The sequence below is a fragment of the Eschrichtius robustus genome, chromosome 1, assembly GCF_028021215.1.
Source record: "Eschrichtius robustus isolate mEscRob2 chromosome 1, mEscRob2.pri, whole genome shotgun sequence".
In the NCBI taxonomy this organism is placed as follows: Eukaryota; Metazoa; Chordata; class Mammalia; order Artiodactyla; family Eschrichtiidae; genus Eschrichtius; species Eschrichtius robustus.
Window position 1 is genome coordinate 132,779,890 of NC_090824.1, and position 14,628 is coordinate 132,794,517.

The 14,628-nt window shown below is 37.1% G+C and overlaps 1 protein-coding gene across 7 annotated transcripts in view; it reads right to left on the bottom strand.

The window, feature by feature from the left end:
- The window catches only part of MYO9A (myosin IXA), a 286,549-nt gene that overhangs the window by 202,713 nt on the left and 69,208 nt on the right, over positions 1-14,628 (bottom strand). For 6 of the 7 annotated variants that reach the window (XM_068554851.1, XM_068554884.1, XM_068554874.1 and 3 more), the window contains 3 exons: positions 7,735-7,834; positions 6,162-6,218; positions 141-238 (listed from right to left, as the gene is read on the bottom strand). In XM_068554851.1, coding sequence (XP_068410952.1) covers positions 141-238; positions 6,162-6,218; positions 7,735-7,834 — 255 coding nt within the window. The remainder of the gene's footprint in view (positions 1-140; positions 239-6,161; positions 6,219-7,734; positions 7,835-14,628) is intronic. The other variant, XM_068554866.1, reaches the window with a different exon arrangement.

Here is a 14,628-nt window from a genome sequence, read left to right on the forward strand (position 1 = left end):
CGTTTAAGATGGAACTGGATCAGGCACTGGATCAGGAATATCAGAAAATTGTTTCAAAGGATCAAAGAAGAGGAATTTTTGAAACACACATCATGATTTATTCTCTGCCGAGGGTATAAGAATACAATAAATAAACTCACTGTCTTCGTGTCTTGGGAAGAAATCCTACCATTTCCATGGCTAGTTGTAAGCGTTCAAAGTCATGCCTCAAATCTTCCCCCTCCACTGTGAAGCAATCCTGTTTTTTTAAGAAAAAAGGGGGAGAAAAATCAAGACTACCTATTGAAAAGTAATCTAAGGCACGTGGAAATATTGTAATTTTAGATAAATATACCTATTATAAAAATTAGAGCTGGTGAAATATTTAGACATTGCCAAATTCATTAGCCCTCTTATCTCACTACAAGTATGCACACTAAACACATACCTACCAAAATACCAGTAGGTTATCTTTTCTCCCTCTTTCACAATCACCCAAGCAAGGATCTCAAAAGTAACTTAAGAGCTAGCAATATGTATAAAATGTTCTGATACAAAGTTTGATTTTGAGTGGTTCTGAAGAATCTTGGAGATCCAAAGCATTTAAGAGAGCTCAATTCCACAAACAAATGTTATTTATTCAACAAATATTTAATAAGTGTCTACCCATATGCAAGGTGAACTAGATCCTGGGACACAAAAATAAATTTTAGAACAGGCAACAATTTAGTTGAGAAGTGGAGACTAGACTTTTATAATACAAAGATGTTTATATTATATCAATATTAGATATAAATATATTCCTAATGAATAATATAAACAACATGGTAATCAGTCAGCAAAATAAAAAAGTATATGTGAAAGTATAAAAACCTGCAAAGAACACACATGATATGAGTCAGTAAAAATAGTTATGGACTACCAAATAAAAAAATACTACTCTTCTAGAGCAACTCTTGCATTTCACTTCCCCCAAAAGTCAAACGGTAACACTGTACACATAATCTAAATCTTTAAAACAATAAATAAGTCTTTAAATCCCTTTACTATATGTTCTCACAGTCCCTTACACTTAACATTTTCAAAAACCTCCTCACATGTATTTACTCTTTTAATGCCTATCTTCCTATGAAATACTGTATTAAATACTCAATGAACACATGAACTATTATTTGTCTCATTTACTGCAGATCTCCAATATAAAGTCAGTGCCAAGAAGAAAGTGGGAAATTATTGAAGTAGATATACAATGAATGATTTATTTAACTGAATGAGACATTCCTTTTTGAGAAGTAAACAAAGTGCACATTTATTTTTTAAAAAGCATTTATCAAGTATCTACCATGTACAACTTGCTTTAGGCATTGTAAAAATGAGTTAATGAATATATATGTAAATAATAAAATTTAAAATTAAATATTAAGTCTTAGAATGCTATTAAAAATATCTTCATTCTCTATGGAAAGGTATACATAGATAGTTTAAATTTTTAAATTCACTTCAAGAAACGTTCTTTCTGAGAACCCATGTACTTAATTTTCTGACTATAAAATTCTGGGGGGCTTCCCTGGTGGCACAGTGGTTAAGAATCTGCCTGCCAATGCAGGGGACACGGGTTCGAGCCCTGGTCCGGGAAGATCCCACATGCCACGGAGCAACTAAGCCCGTGCGCCACAACTACTGAGCCTGCGCTCTAGAGCCCGTGAGCCACAACTACTGAGCCTGTGTTCCACAACTACTGAAGCCCATGTGCTGAGATCCCGTGTTCCACAGCAAGAGAAGCCACCTCAACGAGAAGCCCACGCACCACAACGAAGAGTAGCCCCCGCTCGCCACAACTGGAGAAAGCCGCGCACATCAACGAAGACCCAACACAACCCAAAAATAATAAATAAATAATAAAATAAATTAAAAAAAAAAATTTTGGTAAGCAATTTTAAGATATATTTCTACAGACATGCCAACATCCTACCTACTAAAAAATTTTAAGTTAACACATTTTTCTTTTACCTATAGTAAAGCTTTTTAAAAGCTCTTGCTTTTCTTCCCCCCAAAACCACAAATAGCTCACTCATTTTATGATTTAGTAAAAAGTTTTCTATAATAAATCAGTGGGGAAAAAGAGAACTATGCTTCCACTTGTGTAAACTCAATGATACAGTAATGATTCTCATAACTGACGGTTGTTCTTATCTACCCCAAGAATGAATAAAACAATGTGTATAAAATATTGAGAACATAAATTGAATAAAGAACTAAAATATAAATACATTTATACTTGCTGTTATCTATAATCAAATTGTTCTTCGGAAATACAAAATGGTCTCAGTGAAGACCAAAATCATAATTAACTTTTAAATGCTTGTACTTAATGTGTATTTCCCTGATGACAATGGTATTAGAAAAACTAAGGATGGACTAACCTACCAGACCAGAAATATCTTTATCTTAATCTGCGTTCCTATGGAAGGAGACCTTGAGACAAAGATTCAGTACACGTACTAGCGGAATGTAGGGAAGGCAATGTAGCCTAAATAGGGCACAATATTAAAGTAGCTACCACAGTGGGCAACTGGACTTTAATCCCTAAGTAATCTCTGGGAAACAGTATAAAAAATAGACAGGTGAAGGAGCTGGAACACTTATATACCACCTCCCATGAGTTATTGGTTGAGGACTTCTGGAGATAAGCTGTTAACTCCTAGGAACTTCTAGAGGGTCATGCAAAAGCACAAGGCATTCCAGGGTTCTGAGAAAAGCCTTCAAGCACCAAGATACAAATACTGGCTGTTGGAGGTCATTTAGAAAACAATGAAACGGTAAGGGTCAAAGAATAAGGCAGGGAACTAACCAACAACTGTTAGGACCCTTTCCACTGAAAGAAAATAATTGATTCCTCTTGTCAAACTTAGCTCAGGCTCTAGTCTTACTTGATAACATGCCACTGCACACTCCCCACAAACACACCAAAATGTTCTTTCATGCTATCAGCCTTTTTTCCCTTTGTATGAGATGATGAGAATGCTTTCTCATTTATAAGTACCTACAATAAGCCTGGCATGTAGTAAACATTTATGAGGGAGAGAAAGTGAAGAGCAGAGTCAAATTACACATTTTTCTCCTACGCTGTATATATTTCTTAGAATGGTGCTTATAAAAATCATACTTTTTTATAGCTACCAGTTGATAATATAGGACATAAATAGGAATAATTGACTTTGAGAATCAGTAAAGATGCTGAAGATCATTTAAGAAAAAAGAATATAAAGAACATAGCCTGATTTGAATCCCAATTACACTATTAACTTGCTTCATCACCGTGGGGGAAGTCACTTAAATTCTGAGCCACTGTTGCTTCTGGTGTGAAAGGTAATCATACTAACTACAACCAGGGGTTTTATAATGATCAAACATAATATGGATGTTAAAGTGGTTTTTAAATGGAAAAATGTATGCAAAGGAAGTTGTGCAGCATGCAGAGACCTTCATATTGGACTGGCATAAAGCCAAAAAGGCAGTATTTAAGGGAGTGACCACAAATTTATAAACTGTTGGACAGTGAATAGCAGTAAGAGTGCTATATGCTGTAGAAATACTTAAAATAGGGAGAATGGAAACATTATGAATTCAAAGATTCCTGCCCAAGTTGCATCAGGATTCCTGCAGAAGGTCTACCTCACGGGAAAATGGGAGGCCAGATACTATACAAATGGTTGGGTTCCTATAAAGGCAGTAATGACCAGGATAGAAGCTTGGCCTCACTGAGATATGAGTTCTAATCCTCTGCAGCATGGTGGAATGTCAATATCCTGAGACCTATTCTGGCAATTCTCACTAAACTCACCTGATAGTTGGACCCTAAATTCATTCAAAGCTTAGTTCAGAAAAATTTAAAAATTAGGTGACACTAACTGTTTACATTGAAGTTATTCAGAACCGGCTTTAGGTAAAACTGTTTGAATAGATTATTACCATTTAAAGAAGGGAAATTAGCATTTACTAAATATCTTCTACATATCAGTCATTATGAGAGTCACTTACCATTTATAATCTCTAAATCCTCAAAACACAAGGAGTTAATTATGCATATGTATATTTAATTGTACGTACATTTATAGGGAAGAAAATAGACTGAGGTTAAATAAGTCACCTAAATAACAGGGGTAGCCAAACCAAAATCTATCCAGTTCTAAATCCTCTGCTATCTCCCATGAAACACTAGTTGCTTGAGCTTGTATTAATAGGATAACCCTTAAAAGGAATTAAATCACCATACAATGGGCAACAACAGGTCCCTTGTCAAAAGCAATTTTCTCACCATAGCTCCTCTTGGGATCATTTATACAATTCCAAATAATGTATGTTAAAAAATACAACACAAATTGCAGAACCCTCCTTAATCCTCTCTTCCTATAATGCTAGTCACATAAGTTCTAATAACTCAGAGTGAAACAAGTTTAGTTTGCCCCCAAATATACTATGAGGAGGAGCTAAGAGGAAAGAATAAAACAAAAGATTCTCAAATAGACTGCTTGTTTGCATTAATTATCTTGCGAAAAAAAAGCTACAGAAATTAATCAAAGTTCTAATTATAATAGATTTGAAAACGTAATAAATGGGAGGGTAGTGATGAAAGTAATGCTAAGGGAGTAGGAGAGTATGGTTACAAAGTTCTTCTAAGAGGAAAAGATGGAGAGTGATGTTTTCAGTGGTGGCAGCGATGGGGGAAACACTTACTGTGCGCTTACACAGTATTAAGCAATCTATCAAACTCTTTAGATGCACTAATTTAATACTCATGAAAGTTAAAGACCATTATTATTCCCTTAAATAGATGATGGAAACAAAAGAATAAGTGACCTGCTTGGGTTCTCAAAACTAGTAAGTAGATGGAGCCAGTATTCAAGTCAGGTCTATCTACTTCAGAGCCCAAAAATTCTTAAGCATTACTTAGACTGTCTAAACAACAGCAGACCAGTTCACAATTTCACTATAAGCTCTGTAAAGGCAATCAAGTCTTATATTCACCATATGAGTTTCCCAGTCTCCTACCTACTTCCCAATGAGGCACACACAGTCACTTGGTGTACTAGGCAAAAGATGGAAGCTTCTCAAGAGTGACAAAACAGCATAAAATTTTTCTATTAAAAGTTATCAGTATCTATACATTTAAGTGTCTAAAATTTATTTTCCAAAATATTAAATCTGAAACTGCAAATTACTTGATTTATTATGAAATGGTAATGCAATTAAACTGAAGGAAAAAATTAATGCCATAATTACTAATCCTATCAACTATACTATCAACTCTGATAGTTTTGCAATTAGAGGAGTTTGTAATCGCATGCAGTTATAATTAAAGTGATGGTTAATTAAAGCAAGGAATAAGACATGTTATGTTTCCAGGAGGAATAGTTAATAAATTAGTTCATTAGTTAATGAATATAGATGAGTGCATGTTTTCAGCCTCTCACATCCGACCTAGTTGCAAACTGAAGTAAAGGAAAAAGACTTTTTGTGTTCTTTTTACAATTACAAACTTGTTCTTACAAAATATAACAAATAAAGCTAAATTTACCTACTCATTTAATATTACATCATATATGCCCTTAAATCATTCTCAATTTAAAACATAAAATAATCTTATTTATAGGAATTTCAATTCTTAATTTTTGGAAAATTACATAAAGGCTATAGCCTCTCTTGCTATTAAAAAAAAAAAGTATGCATTCATTATGTGAAAAGACTGTTAACTGACATATAAAACAGGAAGGATATAACTTTTTAAAATAAACAATAAATATTACTCATAATATGTGGGTAACTAAACTACTGAAAAAGAATTGAAACAAACAAATCTCAAGGAAAAAAATCCTATAGTTCATAAGGATCCATAACAATGCTGAAATCAGGAATGCAATCAATTTATTATTGGTCAAAATAAATACTGAATACAGTCTAAACAGCCAAAAAAATCCCAACATGGTAAATTGACTGGTTTTTAATCAATAAACCATACACATACAAATAAATCAATTCAAATAAATTAAACATTGATTTATCTTCTTTCTTAGATTCTTTGTATTTTAGCTGATTTTCTTCCTAAGTCACAAGACAGACACAAATGAGCAAGGTGAGGGTCCTTTAACAGGAACACAGAATATTTAGGCACTTGTACTGACCGGCTCAGAGTCATAGCAATAATCATCCCAGCTCTGTCTGAGGGGTTTCTTTGTTATCTGAAAGTAAGGCAGATTAGTTAGGTAGAAGTAATGATTATTACACTTCTCTAATCACCTCTTAGATGTAGTGTTCACGTAGCACAGCTGTTACCAAAAAAGTTATTTTGTATAGCAGCACAAAACAAGAAACAACTAAGTAAACATTCAGATTCTGGGAGATCATATATTATCATAACCAATCCATACTTGCTATTATGCAGTTACTCTGAAATACAGTAACTGCTGAGTCCCATAGTCTCTGAATACTGACCTTATGACAAGAATATGTATGGTATGGACACTGATTACAAAAAAAATCTGGAAGAGATGCAATAAACTCTGGATTTCTCTAATACTAACAACTATCAGCTCATTTATGGGCAATTACTACTTTTTAAAAAGGAAAATATTTAATCACCCATATATAAGGCAAATAGTTTAAACAGGAAGGGAAAGGAAAAAACTCAGAAGCTAAATCAATGATTTTTTTTAATATACTTAAATTCAATATAGTAAAAATGCCTAGTGTCATACTGGGAAGTGATATATAACATAATTTTGAAATTCTCAATATAGCAATACAGAGTTATATTAGCTTATATAAATATGTAGTTTCAAAATTAGGAAATATCAGTTATACAGCATGCTCTATATCTTGCAAAAAGTCTGAGATGTTACTTTCATAACCCTAAATACATACTAAAATCTCCGAGCCACATCAAAGTGTCAATTTCCTTACGAAACCCTCATAAGAATTTTTTAAATTACCCAAAAGGAATTTCTTTCCACAGACATTACATCTTGCCTCAAACAAAAAAATGAGGGGAGACAATCTGTTATTTAAATGATCTACTGTCAGACCAATTCCATTATTACCAGTTCTAGAGTTTTTGTTAATATGAGGAATAAAACTGGAGAAACCAATGCAATGAAAAGTTGTGAGAATTACTACTTATTGTGGAAGTTTAGGGGTGAATTCTGAGTTACAAGGTAAGTTACAAATTCTCTAAGTCATTTCCTTTAGTGAATTTTCATACTGAATGTTTAACAGGATAATCACTGAGTTATAAAAATAATCATACTCTAAGTCAGTATCATAATATCATGCAAAGAGGTATATGTATTACACTTCAAACATGCAAATAAAGTTTCAGTAATCCTTTGACAAGGGCAAGCATGAATCATTAGTAACATTTAATATGCTGTGGTCTGTAAAAGGTAAATCACTTTGGAAAGAGTAAAGCATTTTTCTAAATTGGAAGTATCTATAAACAGTTTATTATTCTCTTAAAGAGTCTCACAGAAAGCAAAAGGTACACATATAACTAATCTTTTCCAATTCATATAAGAGTAATAATAATTTTTAAATTTGAGAACTGCATCACATAGATTTTTAGTTTGCATATATGAAAATGCTAGTTAACATCCACTACCAACCAGGTTTCAGAAACAAAGTACTAGGAAAAAAAACTTTTCTCAAGAGCTAAAATTTAATAATGCCCTACATTGCAAAATGCTTTTCATGAACTCTCACCTGATTGAGATAATGATATTCTTCCGGTTGTTTAAGATGGAATGCTAATCTCTCTTCTTCACTTGCTCCTGCCAGGAGGTAATAAAACACATGATAGTTCCTGTTGGAAACAAAGAAGTATGGCTTTATAATGAACATGGTCTAATGGTTATTATTCAACAAGAAAAAAAAAAAAAGAAAAAGAAAACATTAATTAGTAAACTGCTTCAGCTTTGCTTCATTTTTTTAATACAAAGGTGATAAATTCAATATTTAAGTACTACAGGGGAATTCAAGTGGCAGTCAAGTGGTTAGGACTCAGAGCTTTCACTGCCGTGGCCCAGGTTCAATCCTTGGTCAGGGAACTAAGATGCAGCAAGCCGCGCAGTGTGGCCCAAATAAAAAATAAGTACTACAAAATAAAATAATGTTTTGTATGCTGAATACAAAAGAGAAAGGTGAAGGCAGCAATACAGTAAACTTGAGACCTCTAAAAATTCTCTCCACAGAACCAGTTAGAAAACTGGCAAATTTGTCAGAATCAACTCTAGAAATTAACCAAAAGAAAACAGCAATCCAGAGAGTGTTTACACAAGAAAAACAGCTGAACCTCAGTAAAAACAGAAGCTTGATGGCCTTTTAACTTGCCCTATTGCACCTCCTGCTTACCAGATCCATGGTAGCTTTCAATACCAACAGCTTACAACTGAGGTGGACACCCAAAGCCTGGCAGCCTCCAAAAGAGGGCAGAACAGGGTTGGGGCTCATTCAGAGTCTCATTCCCTGAGAAATATGATTATCTGATCTGTCTGGTAGTTCCTTGGAAGGGGCCATTTTCAAAACTACCCTTATTTGACCTGACTCAGAGTTAGCCCAGTACAAAAATCTTTGCCCCAGAGACATTTGTAGGAAACAATTATAGGCAATTTCTGAACATATCAGCTTCCTGCAGCCATGAATAAATGTTGGGGCACACAGTAGGCTAACCAAAAAAACTTAAAGGGAAAAGGCGGGAAATGAGACATCCACAGAGGCTTTGAAAAGCCCCAATACGTTCCTGGGAATCTAAAAGGCCGTGTGCGTGCATAAGGCTGTGCCCATGCCCAGGGTTGCATGTCCACTCAGCAAAAACAAGAGGAGATACTAACCTCTCACCTATCGCTAACCCGGAAGGTCTGCACAAAGAGGAAGTAAAGGCTAAGGCAGAATTACAAAATGCCTACCTAGGTGTTAAACGTCATGGCCCAACACCCATAGAGAGCCCTGAGGCAAAGTCTGGGAGACTTGCTGTTTCCAACCATTTAAGGAACACTCTGCTCAATCATTAAAGCTAACCAAGCAGATACTTCAATGGCTACACTTGACAAAGAATACTTTTCAAAGACTTCAAATTAGCTCAGAAAATTCACAAAACAAACAGCAGGAACAAAAGTAACAACCACAAACCCTGGAAGGGGAGGAACTCATTTCTAGAGCTGCCACATGATTATTTTAAATGTCCAATTATTACTTAAAACGTCCAATTTTCAACAAAAATTTACAAGTCACGCAAGGAAATCAGAAAGTATAGCACATACAGGCTTCCCTGGTGGCGCAGTGGTTAGGCATCCACCTGCTAATGCAGGGGCATGGGTTCAAACCCTGGGGCGGAAAGATCCCACATACCGCGGAGCAACTAAGCCCGTGCGCCACAACTACTGAGCCTGCACTCTAGAGCACGCGAGCCACAACTACTGAAGCCCGCGTGCCAAAAATACTGAAACCTGGGCGCCTAGAGCCCATGCTCCACAACAAGAGAAGCCACTGCAATGAGAAGCCCACACACCGCAACCAAGAGTAGCCCCCGCTGGCCGCAACTAGAGAAAGCCCGCACGCAGCAACGAGGACCCAATGCAGCCAGAAATAAATAAATAAATTTATTTATTTATTTAAAACAAACAAACAAAGTATATCACATACAAAGGAGAAAAAACATTCAATAATTACTGTTCCTGGGGAGGTCCTGACATTAGACTTACTAGATAAGGCTTTTAATCAGCTGTTTTAAATACATTCAAAGAACTGAAGGAAACCATGTTTTTAAAGAACTAAAGTATGAGAATGCTGTCTCATCAAATAGAAGCTCTCAATAAGTATACAGAACTTATAAAAATAATCAAAAAAGAAATTTCGGAGTTGAAAAGTATAATAACTAAAATGAAAAACTCTCTAGAGGAGCTCAAAAGCAGATTTGCAAGCAGAAGAAGGAATCAGTGGACTTGAAGAAAGGTCAGTTAAGGCTAGTTAGTCTGAGGAAGAGAAAGAACCATGAATGAAGAAAAATTATCATTCTCAGAGATCTGTGGGACACTATTAAGCAGACACCAACACATGCACAATATAGAACACCAAAACATGCACAATGGGAGCCCCAAAAAGAGAAGAAAGAAAAGAGCAGAAAGAATATTTGAAAAACATGACCAGAAACTCCCCAAAATTTGATGAAAAATATTAATCTGTACACCCAAGAAACTCAATGAACTCCAGGAGGGAAAAACTCAAAGAGATCCACACCTAGACAAATTAAAACTGTTGAAACACAACGACAAAATTTTCAAAGCACCGTGAGAGAAATGCCTCATCAAGGTATCGTAATAAAAGATTACCACCTGATTTCTCATCAGGAACCATGGAAAGAAAACAGATTCAAAGTACTAAAAGAAAAAAAAATCAAGAATTATATATTCAGCAAAACTATCCTTCAAAAATAAAGGAGAAATTAGGATATTCCCAGATAAACAAAAATTAATATACTTCAGAGCTAACAGATGGGCTCCATAAAAAATGATAAAGGGAGTTTTCCTGGCTGAAATGAAAGGAAACTAAACGAGGTTCAATTAAGCATTAAGAAATAAATAGCAGAGAGGACCTTCAAGATGGCGGAGCAGTAAGATGTGGAGATCACCTTCCTCCACACAAATACATCAAAAATACATCTACATGTGGAACAACTCCTACAGAACACCTACTGAATGCTGGCAGAAGACCTTCAGACTTCCCAAAAGGCAAGAAACCCCCCACGTACCTGGGTAGGGCAAAAGAAAAAAGAAAAAACAGAGACAAAAGAACAGGGATGGGACCTGTGCCTCTGGGAGGGAGCCATGAAGGAGGAAACGTTTCCACACACGAGGAAGCCCCTTCACTGGTGGAAACAGGGGGTGGGGAAGGGGAAGCTTCGGAGCCAAGGAGGAGAGCACAGCAATAGGGGTGCAGAGGGCAAAGCGGAGAGATTCCCGCACAGAGGATCGGCGCTGACCAGCACTCACCAGCCTGAGAGGCTTGTCTGCTCACTCACCAGGGCGGGTGGGGGCTGGGAGCTGAGGCTCGGGCTTCGGAGGTCAGATCCCAGGGAGAGGACTGGGGTTGCCTGCGTGAACACAGCCTGAAGGGGGCTAGTGCGCCACAGCTAGCCGGGAGGGAGTCTGAGAAAAACTCTGGACCTGCCTAAGAGGCGAGAGACCATTGTATCGGGGTGTGAGAGGAGAGGGGATTAAGAGCACCGCTTAAAGGAGCTCCAGAGACAGGCACGAGCCGCGGCTATCAGCGCGGACCCCAGAGATGGGCATGAAACGCTAAGGCTGCTACTGCAGCTACCAAGAAGCCTGTGTGCAAGTACAGGTCACTATCCACACCTCCCCTCCCGGGAGCCTGTGCAGCCCACCACTGCCAGGGTCCTGTGATCCAAGGACAACTTATCCAGAAGAACACACAGCATGCCTCAGGCTGTTGCAACATCACGCCAGCCTCTGCCACCTCAAGCTCACCCAACATTCCGTACCCCTCCCTCCCCCCGGCCTGAGTGAGTCACAGCCTCCTAATCAGTCGCTACTTTAACCGCCCCTCGACTGGACGAAGAACAGAGGGCAACCTACATTCAAAAGCAGGGACAAATCCAAAGCTGAACCCCAGGAGCTGTGCAAACAAAGAGAAAGGGAAATTTCTCCATGCAGCCTCTGGAGCAGCAGATTAAATCTCCACAATCAACCTGACGTACCCTGCATCTGTGGAATACCTGAAGAGACAACAAAGCATCCCAAAATTGCGGTGGACTTTGGAAGCAACTGTAGACCAGGGGTTTGCTGTACACAACTGACTAGTTTCTGATTTATATGTTTATCTTAGTTTAGCTTTTAGAGCTTGTTATCATTGGTGGATTTGTTTACTGGTTTGGTTGCTCTCTGCTTTTCTTTTTATTACTATTTTAATTTTTATTTTAATAGTTTTAAAAAATTTTTTTATTTTAATAACTTTATTTTATTTTATTTTTTCTTTCTTTCTTTCCTTTTCTCCCTTTTCTTCTGAGCCGTGTGGCTGACAGGGTCTTGGTGCTCTGGCTGGGTGTCAGGCCTGAGCTTCAGAGGTGGGAGAGCCAAGTTCCGAGTTCAGGACATTGGTCCACCAGAGACCTCCCAGCTCCACATAATATCAATCGGTGAGAGCTCTCCCAGAGATCTCCGTCTCAATGCTAAGACCCAGCTCCACTCAACGACCAGCAAGCTACAGTGCTGGACACCCCATGCCAAACAACCAGCAAGATAGGAACACAACCCCACCCATTAGCAAAGAGGCTGCCTAAAATCATAATGAGTTCACAGACACCCCAAAACACACCACCGGATGTGGCCCTGCCCACCAGAAAGACAAAATTCAGCTCCAGCCACCAGGACACGGGCACCAGTCCCCTCTACCAGGAAGTCTACACAAGCCACTGAACCAACCTTACCCAGTGGGGGCAGACACCAAAAACAACGGGAACTACGAACCTGCAGCCTGCGAAAAGGAGACCCCAAATACAGTAAGTAAAGAAAATGAGAAGACAGAGAAATATGCAGCAGATGAAGGAGCAAGGTAAAAACCCACCAGACCTAACAAATGAAGAGGAAATAGGCAGTCTACCAGAAAAAGAATTCAGAGTAATGATAGTAAAGATGATCCAAAATCTTGGAAATAGAACGGAGAAAATATAAGAAACGTTGAACAAGGACCTAGAAGAACTAAAGAACAAACAAACAATGAAGAACAACACAAAAAATGAAATTAAAAATTCTCTGGAAGGAATCAATAGCAGAACAACTGAGGCAGAAGAACAGATAAGTGACCTGGAAGATAAAATAGTGGAAATAACTACTGCAGAGCAGAATAAACAAAAAAGAATGAAAAGAATTGAGGACAGGCTCAGAGACCTCTGGAACAACATTAAACGCATCAACATTCGAATTACAGGGGTCCCAGAAGAAGAAGAGAAAAAGAAAGGGACTGAGAAAATATCTGAAGAGATTATAGTCCAAAACTTCCATGATACGGGAAAGGAAATAGTCAATCAAGTCCAGGAAGCACAGAGAGTCCCATATAGGATAAATCCAAGGAGAAAGACGCCAAAACACATATTAATCACACTATCAAAACTTAAATAGAAAGAAAAATTATTAAAAGCGGCAAGGGAAAAGCAACAAATGACATACAAGGGAATCCCCATAAGGTTAACAGCTGATCTTTCAGCAGAAACTCTGCAAGCCAGAAGGGAGTGGCAGGACACATTTAAAGTAATGAAAGGGAAAAACCTACAACCAAGATTACTCTACCCAGCAAGGATCTCATTCAGATTTGATGGAGAAATTTAAACCTTTACAGACAAGCAAAAGCTAAGACAATTCAGCACCACCAAACCAGCTTTACAACAAATGCTAAAGGAACTTCTCTAGGCAGGAAACACTAGAGAAGGAAAAGACCTACAATAATAAATCCAAAACAATTAAGAAAATGGTAATAGGAACATACATATCGATAACTACCCTAAATGTAAATGGATTAAATGGTCCAACCAAAAGACATACACTGGCTGAAAGGATACAAAAACAAGACCCGTATATATGCTGTCTACAAGAGACCCACTTCAGACCTAGAGACACATACAGACTGAAAGTGAGGGGATGGAAAAAGACATTCCATGCAAATGGAAATCAAAAGAAAGCTGGAGTAGCAATTCTCATATCAGAAAAAATAGACTTTAAAGTAAAGACTATTACAAGAGACAAAGAAGGCACTACATAATGATGAACGGATCAATCCAAGAAGATATAAAAATTGTAAATATTTATGCACCCAACATAGGAGAGCCTCAATACTTAAGGTAAATGCTAACAGCCACAAAAGGGGAAATTGACAGTAACAAAATCATAGTAGGGGACTTTAACACCCCACTTTCACCAATGGACAGATCAACCAAAATGAAAATAAATAAGGAAACACAAACTTTAAATGACACATTAAACAAGATGGACTTAATTGATATTTATAGGACATTCCAACCAAAAACAACAGAATATACATTCTTCTCAAGTGCTAATGAAACATTCTCCAGAATAGATCATATCTTGGGTCACAAATCAAGCCTTGGTAAATTTACAAAAATAGAAATCGTATCAAGTATCTTCTCCAACCACAACGCTATGAGACTAGATATCAATTACAGGAAAAAAAACTGTAAAAAATACAAACACATGGAGGCTAAACAATACGCTACTAAACAACCAATGGATCACTGAAGAAATCAAAGAATATCTAGAAACAAATGACAATGAAAACATGATGGCCGAAACCTATGGGATGCAGCAAAAGCAGTTCTAAGAGGGAAGTTTATAGCAATACAATCCTACCTCAAGAAACAAGAAAAATCTCAAATAAACAACCTAACCTTGCACCTAAAGCAATTAGAGGACGAAGAACAAAAATCCCCAAAGTTAGCAGAAGGAAAGAAATCATAAAGATCAGATCAGAAACATATGAAAAAGAAATGAAGGAAATGATAGCAAAGATCAATAAAACTAAAAGCTGGTTCTTTGAGAAGATAAACAAAATTGATAAACCATTAGCCAG